At 39.7% G+C, this 24,202-nt stretch overlaps 1 protein-coding gene across 1 annotated transcript; it reads right to left on the reverse strand.

Annotated features, from left to right (window-relative positions):
- Window positions 1-802: 802 nt before the first annotated feature.
- Window positions 803-23,035, reverse strand: LOC110954503 (aconitate hydratase, mitochondrial-like). The gene is made up of 18 exons (XM_022199069.2): window positions 22,929-23,035; window positions 17,691-17,827; window positions 16,964-17,222; window positions 15,542-15,634; window positions 15,019-15,177; window positions 14,729-14,879; window positions 14,494-14,598; window positions 14,316-14,407; window positions 13,262-13,367; window positions 12,743-12,900; window positions 12,568-12,641; window positions 10,914-11,025; window positions 10,400-10,582; window positions 9,795-9,890; window positions 7,625-7,816; window positions 6,414-6,546; window positions 6,095-6,216; window positions 803-5,977 (listed from the first exon to the last, which is right to left on the reverse strand). The coding sequence occupies exons 1-18, from the start codon at window positions 22,962-22,964 to the stop codon at window positions 5,846-5,848; spliced, it is 2,340 nt and encodes a 779-aa protein (XP_022054761.1). The 5' UTR covers window positions 22,965-23,035; the 3' UTR covers window positions 803-5,845.
- Between the last annotated feature and the right edge of the window lie 1,167 nt (window positions 23,036-24,202).

Genomic DNA, 24,202 nt, shown 5'->3' on the forward strand with positions numbered 1-24,202 from the left:
GAAGGCCATAGCAGATAGTATAGATACATAAAGATTATTTATTCAAATGTATAATTAATTTATTGTTTTATTAACCATTGTTTAACCAGGAGAAATAACCTTCTAAGAACATATTTTGCAATGCAGTCCTGGCTAAGATAGGCAGCAGCAAATGCAAAACACAGCTCCAAAATTACTCAGTTAAGACACAACTAGACGAGGCCCCAGTAGGGGGCAGAAACATACCCATGCATGATACTCATCAATTTTGATCATCCTACGTATATCCCTTCCTACTTGATCTGCTGACCTCTAACTCCACAACCGAGCAGGGGACCTTAGACTGATCTTCAGTGCAAAGTTTGATTATCCTGACTTCAGCACTTGCAGAGATATCGGACCGGACATACACGCACACATACATACTTACCCAGCCAGATACCGAAGCGACGTACGTCAGGCGTGGTTAATTAAGACACTAGCAAGAAAAAAAAAAAAAAATGACAAACAAGTGCACGTTGCGGAGTCAGCCCCAAGAACTCGCAGTTTGGATTTAAAAGCACTTAAGAGATTTACTCCTTGAGCACTTTAACACTACAACTTAAGTGTCAAAGATTATGTGACATAAAATTCAGTTTTAAATTGCACAGGACAATCTCTGACAGAAAAGTTCTAAATATCATATCTATCTTTCTTAAGGCAACAACAGTACAATTCTAAATATGTGTTGTCTTGATAGCATCTTCTCTCCACCAGAAGTCAGATACAACATTGTCAGTATTACAATCACTTTATGTTTTCATTGAACAAACAAAACATCCACTTTAGGACTTGATCCTTTTTATTTCACCATTTATAATGTAAATATGGAGATTTTTGAAATTTTGTAAGCTATGAAACTGCAAAATTAAGTTTCTAAAACAGGAGTGTGAGGATAATCACTGCTATGAAATAACATCTGTTCATATTCCATTTTATTTACTGCATCTGAACAAACGAGGCAAGTTGAAGAACAAACAAATCAGCAGGAGTCTGACCAAACACCTGAGTCCAAAATGACACCATTAACCTTTGCTTTCATTAACATCATTTGATCAGTGATTTGTCTCATCACAGTAGCACTTTCAAACCCAGAGGCTTGAACTGAATACACATTTTTTCACACATCACAGTAAAAGCTTCACAAATGGCTGAAATTTGCATAAGACAAGAGAAGAGGATGATCAAATTAGTCAACCATTTTCATTAGGTTTTTGAAAGAACACCGATCGTGGGAGAATTCTGGAGAAAACAAATAATTCAGGTCATAGCAACGTTTATGAAATGTCTGAAGACAACAGATGATGGAAAGTAAAACATTTTAAGATCATTTCTTATCTCGGTGCTTTCATTAGGCATCTTTGGCTGTAAATCTGGCTTCTTTTTTTTTTAACCATCAAAGTGAATAGCATAGCAGCAACATCAAATCATTTGTGACAAAAATTGCTGCTGCAATTTAGAAAATTACAAAAGCCTTTCAAAGTCATCCTTTTAAAAATGGGTTCGTTTTCACAGTCAAAGCCCTGCAGTAACCGACAGCTACAGTGCAAAGTCTGTACCACATTCTAACCCTCAGTCCATGTCAGCTCCTTTCTGAAACTGATAGGACCATTTTAAACACAGATGAGACACTCTGGTATAAAATATCACAACCACCTCTCAATTAGACAGGCAACATACAGCATGTCAGTTTATATATATTTATTATGGCTGAGACTAACGCGTTAATTACAGAAAAAAAAACCCAACGCATTTAATCACACCTTTATCAGTTCCCTCATTTCTGGCACACCATAACACTGTACACTCCAGTCCAGTAGGTGGCGGTAATGAACCTAAAGTCTGTTTACAGTCACGAAGAAGATACACAGGACCACTTTTATTAGAACACTTCAGCAAAAGGTATTTCTGAAAGCATTTGAGAAGAGAAATAAGCTACAGAATCTGTCCTTGTTTTAGTTCAATGACGGCTAGTTTAGATGTTTAATGAATATTTGCATCAAGTAGAAGTCAAGTCTACTTTATGCAGACAATCTCTGGGGATACGCCTCGGAACGCAATTTGAAACGCGCCGCAATGCAACCAGACAACGAATGGGATGTGAGAAATTGACGATGCTGTGGACACGTTAGCTACGACAGTCCTGCTAACGGTGCAGCCATCCCATAATAGACCACTTTTAAAGACACTGAAAGTGCTTGAGTTTACAGAAAGTCTTTAAATGTTGAATATAATCACTATAGTTGCACGTTGAGTTTGTAGTCTGAATGCAGTAGACAGATGAAAAATGTAGACAAATAGAAATGAAACGAACATTTGTGCTTAAGTTCATGCATGTCTATTCATCGATTCAGTCGTCAACCAAAATTTATTTGAACTGATAAACTTTGCTTATTGTGCCAAATATTATTTGACAATGTGATTAATTGCAATTAATTCATTACGAAGCCTGTACTTTTTATCTTTTTTTAACCAAAAGTCCCACCACTAATATACATGTAGTTTGTATTCGTGTTAGATGTTTAAAAGCATATATTACCATTTCTTGTGTATCCACCTCTGGTCATAGTGTAGCTCTACATCACATCATCCCAGCCACATCCAAACTCCGTGGTTCAGGGGTTTGTCTTGTTAAAACATTTGTGCAAGAGCAAAATGAAAAAGGAGTGGGTCTATAGACTTTCTGCATAACAGAGAGAACGGAACAGAGGTCCAATAGCAGAAATCACTTCCAACATCCCTAAACCCAAAAACCGCACCCACCAAGAATCAATCCAAGTCTTCCCACCGCCCACAAACAAAGAACCGCATGTACGCTCAGAGTGAAATGTCTGTTGGGGAATATCAACACATGTCAAATGACACCTAAAACTACGTTCCTAACTCTACAAAGTGCTAGTGTACAGGCATCTGGACACTAGATTGTGCGTTATTTTGCTCAAGAAGACAGCAGGCCTTTCCATGCTATGGAGGACCAAACCTCAACCTGAAAAAACATTCAGTTTTAAGATAAACACAGACTCATCTCCTATTACAGCTACACGGGGGAATTTCACACGCTGGCAGATGATAGTGAAGACTAAAAACTGGTACGTAAAGACAAAACAAAACAGGACATCTCAACTGGACGGCTGGCTAGTCTAAAGTTACTAGAAGACTCAACAAAAAAGACATATGACAAGAGTGGAGTGTTCTCTGTACACAGCGTAATCACTGCCGTTCTACAGTTTTACTGCATTTTCCTATGGGTACAGACGATTTATCGGGTTAGCGTACGACCCTAAAATAGACAAACATCTTGCGAAGTACTGATTTACTGTCCAGCAACACAATTCAGATTAAAACCCATTCATCAGATAACAGATTTAAGTTAATCTGCTCAATACAAAGTAGAGGAGAGTGAGCAAAGAAGGACAAACAAATGCAAACGCAGGGTAACCTGATAGAAACAATCATGCATCTCACACAGAGGACAAAACACAGACGGAAAGGTTAACATCATAGTTCTGCTTTTGGTCTCAGCCTGAACCGTATAGAACAGTGTTTACACAATGGTGCTATGTCATGCAAAAAGACAAGCCTTACATGTGAGCATTAGATGAGCAGCAGGGAGTGTGCACAAGTACAACAGCAGCAGCATGAATGCTTTAACTTACAGCGAGTGAGAGACGTGCTTCACAGGATTTTATCAGCAGTGGTTACAGTAATAAGTGAGCCTGGGAGTCCAAATCACCAATGACTGTTTAAGTCAAGAATGGCATCAGAAAGCAGTAAAGGACACCTCCATACATTAATTCAATGTGTAAGATATACTTTAGGGACTCTTCAGATTGAAGGGTTGGAGATAAAGAGTCATTTTCAACCGTTTGGGGCAGTTAGAGGCCCAAAATGTGGCGCTCGATACAGGTTGGTTAATTTCAGGGTGGACAACAAGCCCCCCCGTTTGTCCGCTTTCTCTAGGTCCTCGAGTTGCAGCAGCCTTTCTTCTCTAAAGTTGCAATCAACACAAAATTCATCATATTGGTAAATATAACAAACCTCCATTGTTCCATTTTTTGTGTGTTCATAAAACTGGAAACAAACAGCAGCTATCTAACCTTGCCAGCAAGTTGATTTCTCGTGATATTTGTGAGTTCACAAATCTCTCAAGAAAGCATCTTGTACCGCTCCCGCTTTCACTGTTCGGACAGAGCCAAGTTGGCACGGGCCAATCACGCAGCAGTATTCGTGTGCGGGGCGGGATATCCGGGTGTGAAGACGACAGCACTCTAGATGACACCAAGCGCCAGTAGATCAAAACAAACATGGCAACGGAGGACAACGATCGTGTAGATGCTGCTATTAAGTCAGTTTTAGCCAAATCTCGTATCGCTTCTTTGAAGAACAATGAGAGGCTCTTTGCGCATTTATGGATGGTAAAGATGTTTGTGCTTTTTTAACAACAGGTTTTGGTAAGAGTTTAATCTACCAATTGGCTCCGCTCGTTGTGAAGATCCCGCGATTGGCTATAAACAAACCTGTCAGAGGCGGGACATACTGTTGCATTGTCCAATCCGTGCCCCTTTCCTCCGAACAGATTTACATGGAGCGGTCCCAGATTGATATTGTGGAGTACTATCAAGTACTACACAATTATTAATCTGGCTATTGCCAGGTTAGCAGCTATCTGTTTTGGAGTTAATGTCACAATTGAAGCTGTCAGATCCTGCATTGTGAGGTAAACAGAAAGGCTAAAAGGGCCGGTAGATGTTTGAGCAACCTCTCACCTGCAAAGTAAGGGCAGATACATGAATGCAAGTCAAACAACTCAGATTTTTTTGAGCTTTCAATGGAAAATACTGACAACCATGAAAAATTATATATTGAGAGGGAAGAATTGTCTAGTTTTGGAGTGATTTTGATATATTAAAGCAGGAGTAGGCAGCATTTTTTGTAAAGATGTAAAAAAAAAAAAAATCTAACTTTCCAGCACGTTGTAACTCAGGTGGTCTGAGAGGAAACTAGACTTCTGTACCTCCTATTTTTATACTTTATAAAACCTAGCCTAGCAGATGTGGTGGTAAAAACGGTAAAGTTCATAGTGAAAGCTGAATTTGATGGGCAATGAGTTAGGAGTGATTTTGGTAACGAGATTGTGTTTAAAATGCCACAAACAAATGTTGACCTCAAGTACATAAAGTTGTGGGAGTGGCTTTGAAAAGAAGACAGGGGAAAAAACTGTTTTAGATTCCTCTTCCTTTTTCCCTGTTACAGATTTCTGCCGACCAGGGCTTTAAAGCTCTAAACCTTTACTCGTGTTTCAAGTATTTTTGATAACATTAGGTATCCAACTGTATTGATACTGACCGTTACTCAGGTTTGTATGCTTCTAGATCTGATCATCATCGCTGGGTTACAGTACAGGTAATAATGCATAACGCTTTTAAGTCAATTCTGCTTCTTTTTGGCGAAACAGAAAAGCTTCAGAGGAATGCAGTAGTGATACTAGCATGGCACAAAAATAATAAAGCAGCGATGAAAGAGTCAACTCAATGCTGCAATTAACAACAAGCTTAATAAATAACTTACTCTAAACTGAGGAGTGCTGCCAGTATGAACCAAAGGGCTTACAGCAGAGACATGTCCTCTGTGTGTCTATGAAAGTGAATGTTTGTTCTTTACCCAAGCATGACTGCAATCATCCCAAAATAAAATCTGGTTACCCTCTACTGTTTGCATTGTCTGTCCCTCTTTGTAAAGCCCCTCTCCGGGTCTGCGTTCCTCCCCTCAACCCACATCCAGGCCCTTCAATAACCTGCGCAGGCCTCGCCACCCTCCTCTTCATCATCTACTGGAGCTCCTTCATCCTGTTGAGGGCGGAGCCAGCCTGGAACCACTTGATCTGCGTCTCGTTGAAGGTGTGGTTTAAAGAGATGCGGTCCTGGCTGCCGTCGCTGTGTTTGATTACCGCCGTCAGGGGCTGGAGGAACACAGAAGGCAAGCGAGGTCGTGTGTCGATAATTGAGGCAGTTTTCCTTCGACATACTGGAAAGAAAGCTTTAAGGATCAACGTTTCATAGTACAGAATGTTGCTCACCTTGCCAGGAGAAAGGGATTTCAGGCCAGTGATTGAAATCTTGTCATCAGGGCGAATTTTGTCGTAGTCACTGGGCTCAGAGAAAGTTAGGGGCAGCAGGCCCTGCTTCTTCAGATTAGTCTCTGTGGATGAAAGAGACAAACACAATGACATACAGACTAATACTTATGTCAGGTACCTAGAAGAGGGTTCTCTACCCGACAGGAGCATTTGACACAAAAATACAAGGTCATGTTTCAGAAATAAGACATTAATAGTGTAAGCAAAATAAAACTGCACATAATATTTGCATTTTTGCCCCCCTTCTGAAGAAACTGACCGTGGATTCTGGCAAAGCTCTTGACGATGATCACTCTTCCTCCCAGGTGTCGAGGCTCCAGGGCAGCATGTTCTCTGCTGGATCCTTCTCCGTAGTTCTCATCTCCAACCACCAGCCAGTTCACTCCGTTGGCCTGAATTATTCAACCAAACAAAGACTGAGGAAAAAAATTCCAAAATGCCTTCATGCTCTTTAACAGTAGCACCTGATTTTGACTTAATTTTATTTTTTTGCTGAAAAAAAAAAAAAATTCAGACATTGGTGTTTTACTAGCTTTGGTCAGCAAAAACTACAAATATTTTCGTCTTTTTGCATTTATAACATCAAAGTTGTCATCTTTGTGTACCGTTACCGTGGTTACAGGTGTTATTCTGGTCTTTGGGGTCAGTAGAAAAGGCTCAGTGTCAATGCCCCTCCTTCTGTGTTTGCCATGTTCTCCTAACATAACATTACTGTCTGACATGTTACCGAACATAAGGAGCTTCTTGGTTAACAGCAACACATCGCATCTCAAACCTACACAACAAGGCATGTTTTGGGTGGCAGAAGAAAGTTACTGAAAAAGTATTTGCATTAAAATCATGTTTGGTTTATTTATCCTTTTGTGCATATTAACTATTATGTTTAGTTTATACTGGTTGGTATCACTAAGAAATTTAGTGATCGTACACAGTTGTGGCTCAACAGGAAACAAACACAATGACCATCCACACACTGCTATTCTTGTTCACATTCAATGTATGATGTTTCATTGCTAGATTGGAACTGGTTTAGTGGAACTAGTAGGTGAGCAGAGCGGATGAAAACTGTATGTACAGTAGTCACACAGCACTATAATACGGCTTTGTTGACATTTGCCGTCACATTGGATTATGCTACATTCGCTAACTTCATTATGGCTCCCAAGCGCAAGTCAGACTTAGAGTTTGCATTTTCAAACAGAGTTGTGTTTCAGTGTGAGCCAATGACTGTTTGTTGATACTGTAGTTGTATAAATGCTATATACTGACTGATGTTGAGATGCACGTAACTGGAGTTCCGACTTGCGTTGAACAAAACTGACGCAAGTTGAGGATCCCCCTGTATTCCAACTAGATCAATCAATCTTTCTCTGGAATTAGAGTCTTCCTTTAACAGTACAAACAGCATAGCACAGTATCACATGTAAACAAATAAATAGATCAGCTGACAGTGTCCCATGTCAAACTCACCTTGTAGTGACGGGCCACATCTGGCACGCCTCCATACTCTCCAGTCAGCTGGTTCTTGACCTTGTTGACTGCGTCGTTCTCGATGTTGACGGCACCGATCAGCAGGTTGTTGGAGATGTTGTCCAGGTGACCGCGGAACTTCAGCCAGGGCCCAGCGGCACTGATGTGGTCAGTGGTGCACTTCCCCTTTACCTACAGCATCGGAGGGAACGAGAGCATGACAGGTAGAGTTCAACATACAGAGGAAACCAAGTGATAAAAATTAAAAAAAAAAAAAAAAAAAAAAAAACTTGCATTGGTACCTCCATCAGTAGTTTGACAATAGTTTAACTTTTATTTACCCTTCTCTCTCAGTTCCAAGCTCATTATTTGTACTCAGACACACAGTTGTAAACAAAAGCTCAAATACCGTTTGTAAAGACCATGTATATCATGACAGTCTTGGGTTTCCAATAAATAATTTTTTGTGATGCATTGAAACAAGTCAAAAAAAACAATCATACATACATTATAGGTCTTCTGAAAATATGACAAAAACTGCTAGGTCAAAAACAAGCTGTGTTAATGACATCTTTTTTTGCATGGCCTTTTAACTTTTCGTGAGTGATTCCGCGTCAGAAAGCCAACAATTTGAACTGTACTACTATCAAAAATAAAACCAAAAGCTGGTGGACATCTATCAAAGCACCCAACAGAGGTTAAAATAGTTGAGACATTTAATATGTTTTTGGAGGAATAAGTTAGATGTCATGCTGTCTCCAATAAGTCTCTAAACACAAACCTGGTAATCTTGTGTGATTCAGCTGTAGTTAAAAAAAAAAAAAAAAAAAAAAAAACACTCACACTGAACACTTTATTTCTACTTTACCATGATGACATGCTCATGGAAACATAAGTCCATTTGGTGAAGCACATGAAAAACAACATTACAGTCAGATAAATGAGCACAAACTGCAGATGTTCATTATGCAATTCATAAGGCATTAAAGAGTACCTGGTGCATTGTACAGACCAAAATGTATGAAATTAAAGGTGTGTAGCACATAGTTGTGTGTTCATAGTTTTTGATTATCACAACATGACTAATGCCTGGCCAGTCTAAATGTAGGAAACATCTCTCTGCAATGAATACATAAAATGTGGACGGTAGCAAGGTAGAGCTTCTCCTCCACTCCTAAAGCTTCTATTAACATTACTTGACTTGTGCCTCAACAGCTACGCAATAGCTCTCTAGCATTCTCAGCAAACTGATGCTAAAACCGCTTTCGAAGTTCAAATGGCACAGATCTACTCAACAAGCCTCTAGATTTCACCAAAATTTTAGTCTCGCAGTGTGTTTTTACAGACCAAACAGTGTCAGTCACATGCTGACATGATCTTCCCCTATGCCACTTTGTCCACAATCAACCATAATTTTACTGCACACTTACCCAAATGTCAATGTAGTGAGATGTTAGTTCACCTCAAAGAAGGCAAAACACTCAAAGTGACTTCTCAGCAGGCCTTTTTTTGTAGGAGGTGCCAAAACACATCACTCCTCCAAGTTCAGTTAATGTTACATTTTATATAGCAGACCTGTTTACAATGCATTCATATATCCATCCCATTTAAAACATGAACATTGGACAAAGTCCCCACCCACATTTCATTAAAACAGTCAGAACAACATTTAATAACCCAAACGGTACTTCAGAACATCCAAGATGCAGTAGAACATGCGCACCCAAATGCCATCAGCACATGCCGGTCATCAGAGGTTTCCCAGACCTGCTAACCCACGGAAGAATCACCACATCTCTGTACCTTCACAGCATAAACATATGTACAACACAAAAAGCTTTTCATACACAAACACAGATCCAAGTGTCTGTTTCACAGATTAATTTGTTATATGTGCAATTTGAGGTAGCCTCAGGAAAGCCAGCATTCAGCTACCTCAGAATCCGTCAAGTGGCAGTCGGCATCTAACCACCATTATTCCCACAACCACAATAGTCAAAGTGCACCTTACATGAGACTTTTAGTATATTTTCACAAAGCACTTTACTCTCCAGCAGGCCTGTGTATAACGCAGCTGAGTTTCAATGAACTGTCCCCCTGATGTTCTGATTGTTTTTTTTACCCCCTCCTTTGCACGTTCACCTCACCTGTCCTTCCATTTCCTGCTCACCTTGATAAGAACCCTCAAGTCCTCCAGGTCTTTTCCATGCCACTTGTCGAAAGGCTCTAGCAGCTGCAGACGGTTACTTGAGGGGTTTACATCAACCTGAAAAACACGAAATCAGGGGTTTCCCATGTGTATTTCCAAAAGACAATGAGATGCACAACTTCCAGATCAAACGGCAACATCTGAAAGGGGGGAGAAGTCGCTGCTGCAGCCGGTGAGCCAGGAACAGGCGGCAAGCAGGCTGGCAGGTAGACCGACAGAGGACGTGGCTAACAAGCAGAAACCGCTGGTGTAGCAGACGCTGTGATCTGGCAGAGAAGACCAGGATGAGACCGGCTTCATCAGGAGCTGATGAGGGATCATCTGCAGCTGCGCTTCTTCCTCAGCTGTGTCCCGTAATTCACTAACGACGATGCAGCCAGGGGCGTCGCAAGGTGGGGGGAGGGACCAGACGAGAGCAGACAGGCAGGTAGAAAAGAGGGAGAGGAGGAAAAGAGAGGAAAAGAGAGACGAGGAGGAGAAGGCAGACAGGGGGCAGGCTGGGACTCTGACAAAAAGTCTGTTTCCTTAATGTTGTGAGTGGATACTGTATGTGAAAACAGCTGTACCTTCACTGAGCTGTTGTCAGCAGGGGGGTGCTGGTAGGTGTCCTGCCCTGGGTCAAAGTCTCTGGAGGGCAGCTCGTCACCGGTGGGGGGTTCTAGCTTGAACTTCTCTCCATTGGGAGCAGTCAGGTAGTCAGTCTCAGGGTTGAAGTTGAGAGTCCCGGCAAGGGCCAAGGCAGTGACAATCTACGTGAAATGAATTCTATTTTATTTTTGTTTTATTTATATAGCGTCAATTCAGAACATATGTCATCTCATAGCACTTCATATAGTAAGGTAAAGACGCTACGGATTTTAAACATCGATCAGAGATCCTAACAAGGAGGAGACAGAGTGTTTACAAGCATTAAAGTTAGAATGCAGCAGTTTTGATTATATTTCAAAGTATGGCACTGATAAACACTCACACCACCACGTATATGAGGTAGTGCAAACCTATATAACTAAGTCCATGTAATTATAAATCACTGATGTTGCATTTTGCTTGACATTCAACATGGAGTACTTCTTTTTTTACCTCAGGAGAGGTGACAAAAGCATGAGTGGCTGGGTTAGCATCATTCCTGGCAGTGAAGTTCCTGTTGTAAGACGTGACGATTGTGTTCTTTTCTCCTTTTTTCACATCCTTCCTAAAGAAAGTCAAAACACACAGGCCTTATGCGTTATAATTTACAACACTGTGTGGCTCTTCCTCTGAATCACTTTACGAGACTACAGGACCAAAGTCCTACTAGTGGCCCTCAGTGGCTACAATGTTCATTACATCCAACAGTATGAGCTTGAATATCATGGGGTGACTATAATCAAAAAGGTAAATTCTGCCTGAGATTATGAGATACACTGTATGTCCCATAACTGTGTACTTTTGCTTTGATTAGGGCAAAAGAAAAGCTAATCAAGTGTCCCAAATAGGAAGAGTTCTAGTGAAAGCAGGATTTTGGTTGATTTTTTTGTGAATGTTCTTAAAGAAACATTTTTTGAACGTTTCTTTTTTCCACAAAAAAATGTTCAAAAACATTAAAAATGTGGAGATCAGAAGTTTCACTGTGAACATATTTTTTTTTTCCACATTTTCAAACTTTAAAACGGGTCAATCTGACCCACAGGACAACATGAGGGTTAATGTGGTCATCGTTACTATTACCTTTAATCGTACGCACACGTGTCAGAGCTTTGTGGAAATTGTAAACAAGGACATTCAGAGATGGTGGAAATTTTAAGAGCGATTTGAAACCAATAAAGAAGGACTGGGTGGGTTACTGTGTGTTCATGTGGGCTGTTGTGCTTTGGTGCAACATAAACTCAGATGGCGTTTACACCCGTCTGCTTCTCTCTGTGCTCACATAGTGCATTTTACAACAGCTGAATTCCTAATAAACCCAGTCTAATTCATATAAACTTACGTGATATAGTGAGTGAACGCAGCCCATTTAAACAGATCAGCAATCACTTCATAGTCATTTACAAGCTGCTGCCCTGCACCACTGAAATACTGATTTTAAAACTGCAACATTGTCCGACAAACTTACAACACACACAAGGACAAAGTCTGTGTTATCAATTCAGCTGCATTTCCATGTAAAATGACTGCCCAGGGAGAAAGCTAGAAGCAACAGAATGTCCTGGTCACATGCTAATTTGTCAATGTCAGCTGCTGTGGTCAACAGTTTTGCTTCACACCGTCAATCTCTGAACAGAGCAGATACAGAGAGAGTGTTGTTCTTGAAGGGGACAGCAGCAGCTCAACTGTATTTAATGTTACTGACAGTAATATAAGCCTTGTATACAGTCATAGAATGAACCAAAATGGGCCATCTTTGCAGTATTTTGAGCAGAATATTGAAAGACACATTATGGAGACATGTGAGACTTTCATTAATTTGCTGAACAGTAGTTAAAAACCTCGACTAAGTGATAAAGCAAAAAAATCGTAGCATATTTCACAGTACTTTTAATACTTTAATCATAAGTTTTGATATTTCCTTTTCATAAATCAGCATTCAAGTTCTTCAAAAACACTGACAACCACAGACCACACCTACTAAAATTAATGTCAATCTGGAGAGCAGCTGTTGAAATATTTTGTCTTTGACAAACAATAATCGACGGTGGCAAATATGTTGTTAGCGGGGCATTTAGGGTGAATTAGCTCTCACAAATGAGGCGCATACCTGTCCCACTGTCCGATGCAGGGCCCACAAGCATTGGCGAGTACAACTCCTCCGACATCACTCAGAATCTTGGTCTGAAATCAAAAAAACACACCTTGGAAGAGAAGACCACGACAAACAGCCCAAATCTGATGTGTATTTGTTAACTTTCTGTGTTCCAGAGAATCTGACTCACATATCCATCCCTCTCGATAGTGGCACGGATTTGTTCAGAACCAGGCGTGACTGTGAACTGGGCTTTGCACTTCAAACCTTTATCCAGAGCCTGCTTGGCCAGAGAGGCTGCTCTGCCCATGTCCTCGTAGCTTGAGTTGGTGCAGCTGCCGATCAGACCTGTTTGTAAGAGGAGAACCGAGAATGAGTGCACAGTTACAGGGCCAGGTTAGAATTACTCGTTTATTTTTAATAACGCATCTAGCATATGAAATGAGAGAAGCTATGTTTAGGAGGAAAAGACACAAAAGTCATGCAAGTCTCATCATGATACTTATAGTCTACTCATTCTGTCAATGAATGGAATTATTTTTCCTTCGGTGCTTCAGGTCACTTTGGAACAAAACATGACTAAGCTGTAATGAGATCTGATTATATCTGCTCAATAATACATTTAGAAGGAACAAAGAAATATCAAATTCTACTGGAGTAGGCATTAGAAATATTAATACATGTGAGGTGATGTGTCACAAACACTGACCAACTTTAACCTCTAGGGGCCAGCCGCTCTTTTTCGCTATAGCTCCGATGTCGGACACAGGGTGAGCCAGGTCAGGCGTGAACGGTCCGTTGATGTGGGGCTTCAGCTGTTGCACAAAGAGTAAACAAGACAGAACGACAGGCAATAAAGCACTAAGAAGTTTAAAAATACTAAGACATCATGCCGCCCTAACAGCTACTAAGTATGGATGGAAATATCATATGGGCCCAATTAAAATCTCCCTGCTGTGTGCCGTTTCTTCGGGGGATTAAATTGTTCATCCAGTCAGCATGGGGGCCATCCAAAGGTCTATATGTCAACGACCCTTCAGTTGCCAGAAGAAACAGGACATCTTATCACCCTACACAACAACGTGCAAAACTGAGGGGTCGGGCCAAGTGGTGGGTCCTCGGGGGGAAATTGTATGCTTGACTAGAAAGCTTCGGCACTCACACAGTTTCACACTGCTTTCTTTTGAAGACATATATAGAACAAGAAAAGCATTCAGAGCACGTGGTACTCCACCAAGACTGGTAATTTCCTGACCTTGCGCTGAACACAGGCGTGTATTATGCATGTGTATGTTATGTACAGATACCGAATCGCCTGACCTAAATATGTAGCTTGTGGCGGGAATTGATGGGACTCAGAAACACCTCCAGATTTTTATTAATTGTTCCTTGTATCATTTCTGATAAGTTGGCAGTGGGGGAGTTGTAGTAGGATCGCAATCATGTGATCGTCAGCAGGCAGCTGATGTAGTGTTCACTTATAGTAACAGTTACAATGATGCCACGCCCCTACGTCAATGGGAAATCATTAACAAACCGTGGATCCAGACTGTAAGCCACATCACTGCCAAAATCTAATGAGGTGGTCCTTCTGTCATTTCTGATCTTCCCTGAAAATTTCGTCCAAATTTGTTAAATCATTTTTGAGTAACGTTGTGCACAGACAAACATACGCCGATCGTCACACAACTCCACCGCCTTCCATGGCAGAGTAAAAAGAGTTCTCATGATATCTGCACATTTGAGTTGTCTACTTCACGTACCTCGCTCAGGTTGATCTCAATGAGTTGGTCGTATTCACAGCCTTTATCTGGGACCAAGTCATCTTTGAACTGATCCGCCAAAGCAGCAATCTCTGTGGAAGGAGTGAAAAACGGAAAGATGGAGGTAAGACAAAGTGAAAAAAGACTAAATATACAGAGGAAAGAGTATGTGACTGACCTCTACGGCCCGTTTTCTCCAAGTATGTCTTCATACGGTGGTTGTAGGGGAAAAGAGATGTAGTGGCTCCAATCTCAGCACCCATATTACAGATAGTGGCCATTCCTGAGAAGTGAATTTTTGACAAGAAAGTGAATTTTAAAAAAAAAATCTAAATACTAAATACTGTATTTGGGTCTGTTATTGTTCTTCCTTCTTTGTTTGTTCTGAGCAGTGCCGTAAACCTCATTCTTACCAGTGCAGGAGACTGAGTCAACTCCAGGTCCATGATACTCCACAATGGCCCCCGTGCCACCTTTAACCGTCAGGATGCCAGCTACCTTCAGGATGACGTCTTTCGGAGAGGTCCAGCCAGACAGGGTTCCCGTCAGCCTCACTCCTATCACCTGCAGGACAATGACAAAGACTTAAACAAACTGAAAACCAAACAGAGGCACCCTTGGGATCAGTGGTTTAGAATAAAGTAGATATGATTCAACGACATTTAGTCACATTTACAAGAGAACAGATGATGAAAAAACTCACTTTGGGGCACTTGAGTTCCCATGGGATTCCAGCCATGACATCCACAGCGTCAGCTCCACCCACTCCAATACTGATGGAACCCAGACCACCACCATTGGGCGTGTGGGAGTCTGTACCAATCACCATCGCTCCAGGAAAAGCGTAATTCTCCAGGATGATCTGTCCAGAGTAAGGGGCATTTGCAGTCAGCTACACCTTGGGCTGCAAACATACTTTGAAACTACAAGCTGATTCACTTCAGACAGTGAAGAATGTTAACTAACAGGAATTTATTGAAGATCCCCGCAGACATGTTTATGTATAAAAACTATGGTTAATAATAATAATTTGTGTTTGATTTTTTCCCCCACAATAAAGTCATTTTTATGTCTACACTTTCTTCCACTTTGCAAAGCCAGAATCTATCAATATGCAAATGTTCTTCACTTTCAAAATGTCAGGGCATACATATTTCTAAGTGAAGCAAGCAAAACACATTAGTGAGTATCAGAATAGCCACCTACTGCTTCATTATAAAATATACCTGATGGATGATCCCTGAGCCTGGTTTCCAGAATCCAACCCCATATTTTGCTGCAGCAGTTGCAAGAAAGTTGTAAACTTCCTGGTTCACGTCCTGCGTTCAGAGAAAATGAGGAAGAACAAAGTAAATATGTATTAACCCCAAGAAGCAATCCGATTTGCAAGCAGCAGCTGACAGCCATTAGATATCTTTACACAGATTAGCACAGAACTGATGCAATGGCAGGAGAATATTGTTGCTTCCTGCTTGAAAAGGTGATACCGAATGAAGCAAAACAGCCTAAGTACCTGCTGGTTTGCTGGCTCCTAGGCTGATCCTTTATGCTGATGGAAGTAACTTAAATTGTGCTGAAGGATGCTGTGGGTTCTGTGAGATCACCTCAGCCTTAACAGTGGTTCTAAATTATACATCCCTCTGTGGTGATTTAACCACTAAAACCTCATGCCCGGCTATAACTCTACACCGTTCCTTTCTCCAGAATTTAAGAAGACCCTGCCTCTTAACTTATTCTGATATAATAACGTTTTATAGAAAGCCACACCCTGGAAGCTGACTGGACTAGTTTGTTATAGATTAAACCACTAAATTCTGACTCTGTGTTTTTGAGACTGATTTTTGGATACGGCAGTTTCAGGTTGGAAGTACTTAGCCGTGGAGGTGACTTTTTATTCAAATCATTACGTACCCCTTAGCATATAAAGATAAATATCTTGATTTTCACTGAAGTGGGTCTTCAAAAACACGGTTAAGATCACTCAGATTTTGGTGATATTATGACACAACTGGTCTGTTTTTGTTAGATATGCCAAGGTTGCAAAACCAGCAGCTGAAAGTAAAAGATACCACAGATTCAGTCAAAATGTGATAAAATATGTTGGTAGATGATGAAAAGACAATCTTCACTTAAGTAACTATTATCACATAAGACTAAACTTGGTTGCAGCAAACAGTCTTAAGTCTTGTTATTCAGTCTGGCCTTCAGGCATGTAGTTGGCCAAATGGTTTGATTGGAACCAAACCACAGTATCTACTGCGTCCCTGCTTGCTGAGAATTAAATTAGGTCTGAACAATGGTGAAATGTTCTGACAACAAACATGTTATGGACAACAACAAAAAAATACATTTTAAATAGAGAACAAGTGAGTAAAACTTGATATATGGTAGCGCTACTTCTAAATGTACTGCAATACATTTAGTACTTGTGTTGTATCACTGACAAAGCTTCGTAACAGACTGAGCCAAAAGCCAGACGGGAAACTTATAAAGCTGTAGTGTTTCCCCAGAACACACTAATGGATGATACACACTTAGCAGGCATATATGTTTAGTGTTGCCATCTGTTGTTTGCTGTGTGTCTATGATTTCTGTGCACATACTTTTATCACAAATAATCTAATAATATCCCATTGAAATTCCCTCACCTTTGCCCTCTGCAGGTCCTGAGCCGCTCCGATCTGAGCCTCGATCAGGTGATCACAGTGGATGGTGGAGGGAACGGCCACCTTGGGCAGACCGCTGCTGATGAACTGAAGCATTGCCATCTGAGCTGTGGCGTCCTGCATCGCCACGCGGTCCGGACGCAGGCGCAGATAAGTGCGGCCGCGTTCGATCTCCTGCCCCGCTGGATCGTCCAGGTGACCGTATACGATCTTCTCTGACAGAGTGAGAGGCCTGTTGAGCCTGGTGGGGTGGATTGTTGGAAAAGCGGAGTGAAAATTGTGCTGTTGGTTCAAGACTGCATATTGTTTCAGTTCCAGGTCAAAGCTTTTCCTTGGGGCAATTTGCATTTACTAAACAAAACAACCTGACATGACAGAATCTCTACTATCTCCACAAATATGCTGTGCAACTACACTTTTGCGCTTTGTGTCACAGTTTCGTAAAGCATTATATTTGTTAGCTGTTGCCAGGAACACCAGAAATAACTATAAACTATCTTCCCAGCTAACACTTCTTTCTTCTGTAGTTATTTAACAGCCAGAAAATGAGCTCAGCTCAGTAAAAAGGGAACAACAGGCTCTCCAAAGTCAGCTCTTGTAACAAGTCAACACTGTAAATGTCAAAAAATTCACTGTGTAGCTGTAATAAACACCAGCCACACTGTAACCAACAAGTACTCGTGTATTTCTGAGAAGGAAACCTGCTGACCTCTTGCGTACGATGTTGATGTTCTCATGCATCTTCTCATAATTAACACTGGAGCTGGGCTCAAAGCGGCTCATGGCCACTTTGGCACTGAAAGCAGCACAGACATGAAACCGTCTTGCTCCAGTTCCTAGGGCCACCTAGATCAGGAGACAAAGCAGAGAAACACCACTGTAAATAAACAAGGTTCTGTTGTACAGTGACCGAGCACATGACAGAAGACAAAAGCAGCTGAGGCATAACCCTGAACTGAAAAATGACACCAAAGATCAGTCAGAAACTCAGTGTGTGTCTTGCTACTAGAGCATTTTGCCAGAAGACTGCTTTTTGTTTAAAGCAGTCACAGCTGTTAAGAATGCAACTGATGTATTTTTATTTTCATTTTATTATTATTTTTACTGTTAATAGTATGTATAATGTGTAAACTTTGATAAATTATCTGCATTTTTAATGGTTGTGAGGACCCCAGGAAGAATAGCTGGCCGAAAGGTACAGCTAATGGGGAACCTAGTAAATAAATAAAATAAATATGCGACTATATTTAAATCTGTCATGCCCGTTATTGATCCCTTGCGAAAGACCACTGACATCTTTCAAAACCAGCTTACTCACTCATTTGTTTACGTATTTGATATACAAATGTACGGCTGATATTCAGTGGAAAATCACAGCCTCAAAGAAAACTGGGTGAAAGTTTATACAGCTCATATTGCTGGGATTAGCTTCCCCCACCGGACTGTCTGACACACCGAGTGCACTGAAGATCCCCAGCACTGTTAACGACGTACTAATGGAGGCACACAAACACTGTCCATAAAATCTGCAGTGGAACCAAATTTGCATCGAAGTGTATGCTCTTGTCATCTCGTATGAAAGGCAAATTTAAGGGTACGAACTTTACATAAAACATTCCAGTTTGATACTAAGGTTGCTTTTTTGTGATCAAATTATTGTCGTGACAGCATATCATTAGTTTGCATATGTTTAGGTAAAGTAAACTACTAATTTGATTTATTTTTTTACACTGGTCTTAATGGTCAGTAGAAATAAGCAACAACTGTCAAAAAGCTGCTCACAAACCATTTTCTCAATACTCCAGAAAATGTTGTGTTTTAGTGAATAACATTATTGAGTATTCACAAAGAATGTCTGTAGTTGTTTCAAGTATCAGAAGAAATAAAAATCTTTACAACCAACAGACTTCCTTCAGCTCAGCCTGTATTATTAGAATCTCAGTTTATACATAGAAAGTTAACTCAGGTGTGTTTCAAATATCCACACTCATGTTGAAAGACAGCTCTTTAAAACGGTAAAGTTGCAACTAGAGATACACACGTGGACAAAATTGTTGGTACCCCTCAGTTAAAGAAGGAAAAACCCACAATTCTCACTGAAATCACTTGAAACTCACAAAAGTAACAATAAATAAAAATTTATTGAAAATTAAATAATCAAAATCAGCCATCACTTTTGAATTGTTGATTAACATAATTATTTTAAAAAAACAAACTAATGAAATAGGGCTGGACAAAAATGATGGTACCCATAACTTAATATTTTGTTGCACAACCTTTTGAGGCAATCACTGCAATTAAACGATTTCTGTATTTGTCAATGAGCGTTCTGCAGCTGTCAACAGGTATTTTGGCCCACTCCTCATGAGCAAACAGCTCCAGTTGTCTCAGGTTTGATGGGTGTCTTCTCCAAATGGCATGTTTCAGCTCCTTCCACATATGTTCAATGGGATTCAGATCTGGGCTCATAGAAGGCCACTTTAGAATAGTCCAACGCTTTTCTCTCAGCCATTCTTGGGTGTTTTTGGCTGTGTGTTTTGGATCGTTGTCCTGTTGGAAGACCCATGACCTGCGACTGAGACCAAGCTTTCTGACACTAGGCAGCACATTTCTCTCCAGAATGCCTTGATAGTCTTCAGATTTCATCGTGCCTTGCACACTTTCAAGACACCCTGTGCCAGATGCAGCAAAGCAGCCCCAAAACATTACTGAGCCTCCTCCATGTTTCACCGTAGGGACAGTGTTCTTTTCTTCGTATGCTTGGTTTTTGAGTCTATGAACATAGAGTTGATGTGCCTTACCAAAAAGCTCCAGTTTGGTCTCATCTGTCCAAAGGACATTCTCCCAGAAGCTTTGTGGCTTGTCAACATGCATTTTTGCGAATTCCAGTCTCGCTTTTTTGAGTTTTTTTCAGCAGTGGTGTCCTCCTTGGTCGTCTCCCATGAAGTCCACTTTGGCACAAACAACGACGAATGGTGCGATCTGACACTGATGTACCTTGGCCTTGGAGTTCACCTTTAATTTCTTTGGAGGTTGCTCTGGGCTCTTTGGATACAATTCCAACGATCCGTCTCTTCAATTTGTCATCAATTTTCCTCTTGCGGCCACGTCCAGGGAGGTTGGCTACTGTCCCGTGGGTCTTGAACTTCTGAATAATATGAGCCACTGTTGTCACAGGAACTTCAAGCTGTTTAGAGATGGTCTTATAGCCTTTACCTTTAAGATGTTTGTCTATAATTTTTTTTCCGATGTCCTGGGACAATTCTCTCCTTCGCTTTCTGTTGTCCATGTTCAGTGTGGTACACACCTTTTCACCAAACAGCAGGGTGACTACTTGTCTCCCTTTAAATAGGCAGGATGACTGATTATGAGTTTGGAAACACCTGTGATGTCAATTAAATGACACACCTGAGTTAATCATGTCACTCTGGTCAAATAGTTTTCAATCTTTATAGAGGTACCATCATTTTTGTCCAGGCCTGTTTCATTAGTTTGTTTTTTAAAATAATTATGTTAATCAACAATTCAAAAGTGATGGCTGTTTTTGATTATTTAATTTTCAATAAATTTTTATTTATTGTTACTTTTGTGAGTTTCAAGTGATTTCAGTGAGAATTGTGGGTTTTTCCTTCTTTAACTGAGGGGTACCAACAATTTTGTCCACGTGTGTAGAACAATTATCACATCTGATATTCAGCATTTTCCGAACTATCAACGTCTATTTATTTTTAATCAATTCCTGATAAAACAAATAGTCATTAAAATGAGCTACCAAGGCTCTGATGCTCTCTGGTCTTGAGTAATATCTCATCCACAGAACTGTCCGACACACAAAAAATAACAAAATATCAACACTGAATGATAAATGTTGACAAGTGATCATGTGTGTTAACAGGTGTGCAACATGTGTGTATGTACATGTATATGTTTACATGTATATATTGGAATTGCTTCTATTTACAAGAATTTTTTTTTTTTTAATCAGTCCCATGGCGAGCTTCTTGCATCGAAATTTTAGTCAAAATGTACACCAACTACTGTGTTTTCTGGTTGAGAATAAAGTGGCATTTCTATTCCATTCTATTCTATTCTTTCCATCCACTGTTGGTTTAATGATTTAGAAAAACAAAAACATCTTTAAGTTCAAATGTACTATGTAAATGTTTCGCATGTTTGATTTGGCCAAAGTTTTACGTCGGATGCCCTTCCTGACACAATCCTCTGTATTTATCCAGGCTTGGGACCGGCACAACAGCACACTGGCTTGTGTCCCCTTGCGGCTACATTAAGCACATACACATATACAGTAGACAAAAAAGTGATATCTCCCCCTTTGGAATGACCCGTTTTCTGTGTTGAATGGTCACAAAATGTGATCTGGTTACCTCAACCACTCCTTGTATTATTGTGAAAGATTCTTCAATAATCACTCTTTATTAGACTCTTGATGTTTGAAAAAATCAACAATCCTCGACATCTCTCTTTGCTGGTTCGCATCAGCAGATATAGTAGAAAACTCTGTCTTTTTAAAGTCACAGTAGTTCTAACTAGTCTTGTAAATGTTTGAATGATTAAAGGGTACAAAGGTTTATGGTGAGTTGTTTAAAGAATGTTAATAATTGTAACGCAGCTGAAGAACTAATCTAGGAATGTTCTGACCCTGATCCAAGATCAGGATTGGGGCCAATCACAACTTCTAAGGTTATCTGTATTTGCACATACTCATGGCCGATACTTTGTTTACATTGGTTTTTTCTGCATATTTCCACACATCTCAGACACATAGTTAATGAGGTTATAAAGGCTGCTTGTGGAATATTGTTCCTGAAGAGCTTGGTGAAGTTGGCAGCCATTATGGGGCATTGTCGGACACTTCCAGAGCTGTCTGAAACTATATGGGGAGTTGCGGATATTCATGTGCCTGGCTATGACCTTATCTGACATGTCAGCATCCCCCACACCAGCAAATCTGTCTCTTGGCATCAGTGTTATTTGAGTAAAGCTGCATTTTATGGTGGACTTTTATAGACACGGGTCAAATTAGTTCCTGTGTACCAATAAAGCTGTCTAATCATTGTCCTTTAAAGGCACACCTGACTATTCAGTGGATTATGCAAGTGGTTGAAAATTTGTCACGAGATGAACCGCACCTTTAGTACACAACCAACTAAATTCAAGCCTTTTCTAACCACAACAGAAATTAGACTTTTAACTTTTTCTCTCAGTCAGAAAAAAGATTAGGATGCAACATTTCCATTATTCTTCAGTCTATATATCAAATGAATATACTACTAATAAAACAAAGTAATGAAGCACCAAGAAAAGCAAGAACTCACCCAACAACATTAACAGTACTCATCATTTACATTATTGACTGTTGCTCTTTACATGTGCTTATTTGACACTCTGCATAATAAAATTTGTATTTTTAAATGTACATAATATTTTCGGGCACATAATTTTTCAAACCTTATCGAAGATTTCACGTTTTTTTTTTTAAATAAACTTGCATTATCTCATGTGGCCAAACACAGGAACAGTAAATCGCCGCTATGCGTCGACCACAGCTGTCAGCAGGGAACTCTCAACAAGTGCGCAGTTAAAAACTCCGTAACCTTGTCGTCACCTTGCATCACATCTAGGCCCGTTTACGGTTCCCACTCGATAAATGCTGAATGAACTTGATATTACAAACAGATGGTATATTTAATAATGCATTCATATCGCTGGCTGACAGGTCGAGGTGGGTTTCTAACTGTTACGTTTGTCAGGGGTGAGACGGGGACACGGCGACCCCACAGACGCACTCTGCTCCTTATTTATCCGCCGTTTGTCGAAAATAAGCCATGACGCTGCACCGCACGGCTCAGAAACCCGTAGCCGCACATGTACTCGACGACAGCGGGGACGGAAACAGCTCCGTGAAAGCAAAATAACGTTTTCTTACCCGGACTCTGGCGACAGCCAAACAGTAAGATGCCATTTTGTGTGTTGCTCACTGACAACGATGAGTGTCGCCCTCATGTGACGTCACCAGCAAGCCCAAAAGGGTCAATATCATGGACTGTATAATAAAAATATTTATTATAATATACAATTGAGGGACTTTTGAAGTTTATGGAATACACCTCGCATACATTTGTTAATGTGTTGATAGGATTTGAATGAATCTGCTGATCAATTTTCCTCAATCTTTTGAATCCTATCGCTCTTTCTTTAAAAAAAAAATGCCTTCTACTAATTATCGCAAATGATCTGTTTTTTCTATTGTAATTGTCTTTACTGTTTCAGGTTTTTATTTCATTTAATTTCTGTATTTTATGAGCCTGAGTGAGTCTGTATTTAACAGTTTTTTTAAAATTATTTTTAATCTGTTATTTATATTATTTTAAATGCATGTTAAGTGTATCACTTTTATCTGCATTTTAATTACCTGATTCTACATGCCTTGGGTATGGAATGCTTTAATTTTGGTGAAATCATGTAAGTAGTTTAAAATTTTGTTTTGAAATGTGCTGATTTTTTTTTTAAGTCAATTATCATAAGTATTAGATAAGTAAAAGTGAGTTTGACCAGTGTGTGGAGTAACAATGCTTAAATCTACTTATGAACTTTTTTTTTTAAAGTGCTATATAAATAAAACTAAACTCGCACTCACTTTAATGTTGTCATTTTTATTTGGTGCTATGTAAATAAAACTGAATTGAGTTATCGCTAAAAATTACATTTTTATTTAATTATTTGTTTGTTTGTTTTTGGTGTTGTATAAATAAAATAGTTTTTGCTAACACCTTAAATGTTTCTTTTTATTTAGTGTTCTATAGACAAAATTGTTGTTGCTAACATCTTAAATGTGTAATTTTTTATATTGTGCTATACAGATAAAATTGTTTGCTAAATTCTTAATGTTTAATTTTTATTTTATGCTATATAGATAAAATTATTTTGCAAAAATCTTAAATGCATAATTTTTGTTTTATACTAAAAAACAACAATACTAAAAACAATGCTATTTATAAATAAAATTGTTTTCACTGACATCTTAAATGTTTAATTTTATTTTTGTGCTATAAAAATACTCAATTTGCTTTTATTCATATAGCACCAAATACAAAACAAATATAATCTATGGATTATTGACACGGTAGTGCTCAGATCATATTTTTACAATATTCACAAAAGAAATCTAACGAAAGCATCAGGACTGTGTGAATCCTAAAG

Source organism: Acanthochromis polyacanthus, chromosome 21 (assembly GCF_021347895.1).
Source record: "Acanthochromis polyacanthus isolate Apoly-LR-REF ecotype Palm Island chromosome 21, KAUST_Apoly_ChrSc, whole genome shotgun sequence".
NCBI classification, from domain to species: Eukaryota; Metazoa; Chordata; class Actinopteri; family Pomacentridae; genus Acanthochromis; species Acanthochromis polyacanthus.

What these genes read in the sequence shown, in the direction of transcription:
- LOC110954503 (XM_022199069.2), bottom strand. Translation starts at nt 22,964, where the DNA reads ATGGCATCTTACTGTTTGGCTGTCGCCAGAGTCCGG. An exon ending in TGACTCAGTCTCCTGCACTG is followed by an intron (nt 14,599 to 14,728) that starts GTAAGAATGAGG and finishes TTCACTTCTCAG; the next exon opens with GAATGGCCACTATCTGTAAT. An exon ending in CTATCGAGAGGGATGGATAT is followed by an intron (nt 12,642 to 12,742) that starts GTGAGTCAGATT and finishes TTTTGATTTCAG; the next exon opens with ACCAAGATTCTGAGTGATGT.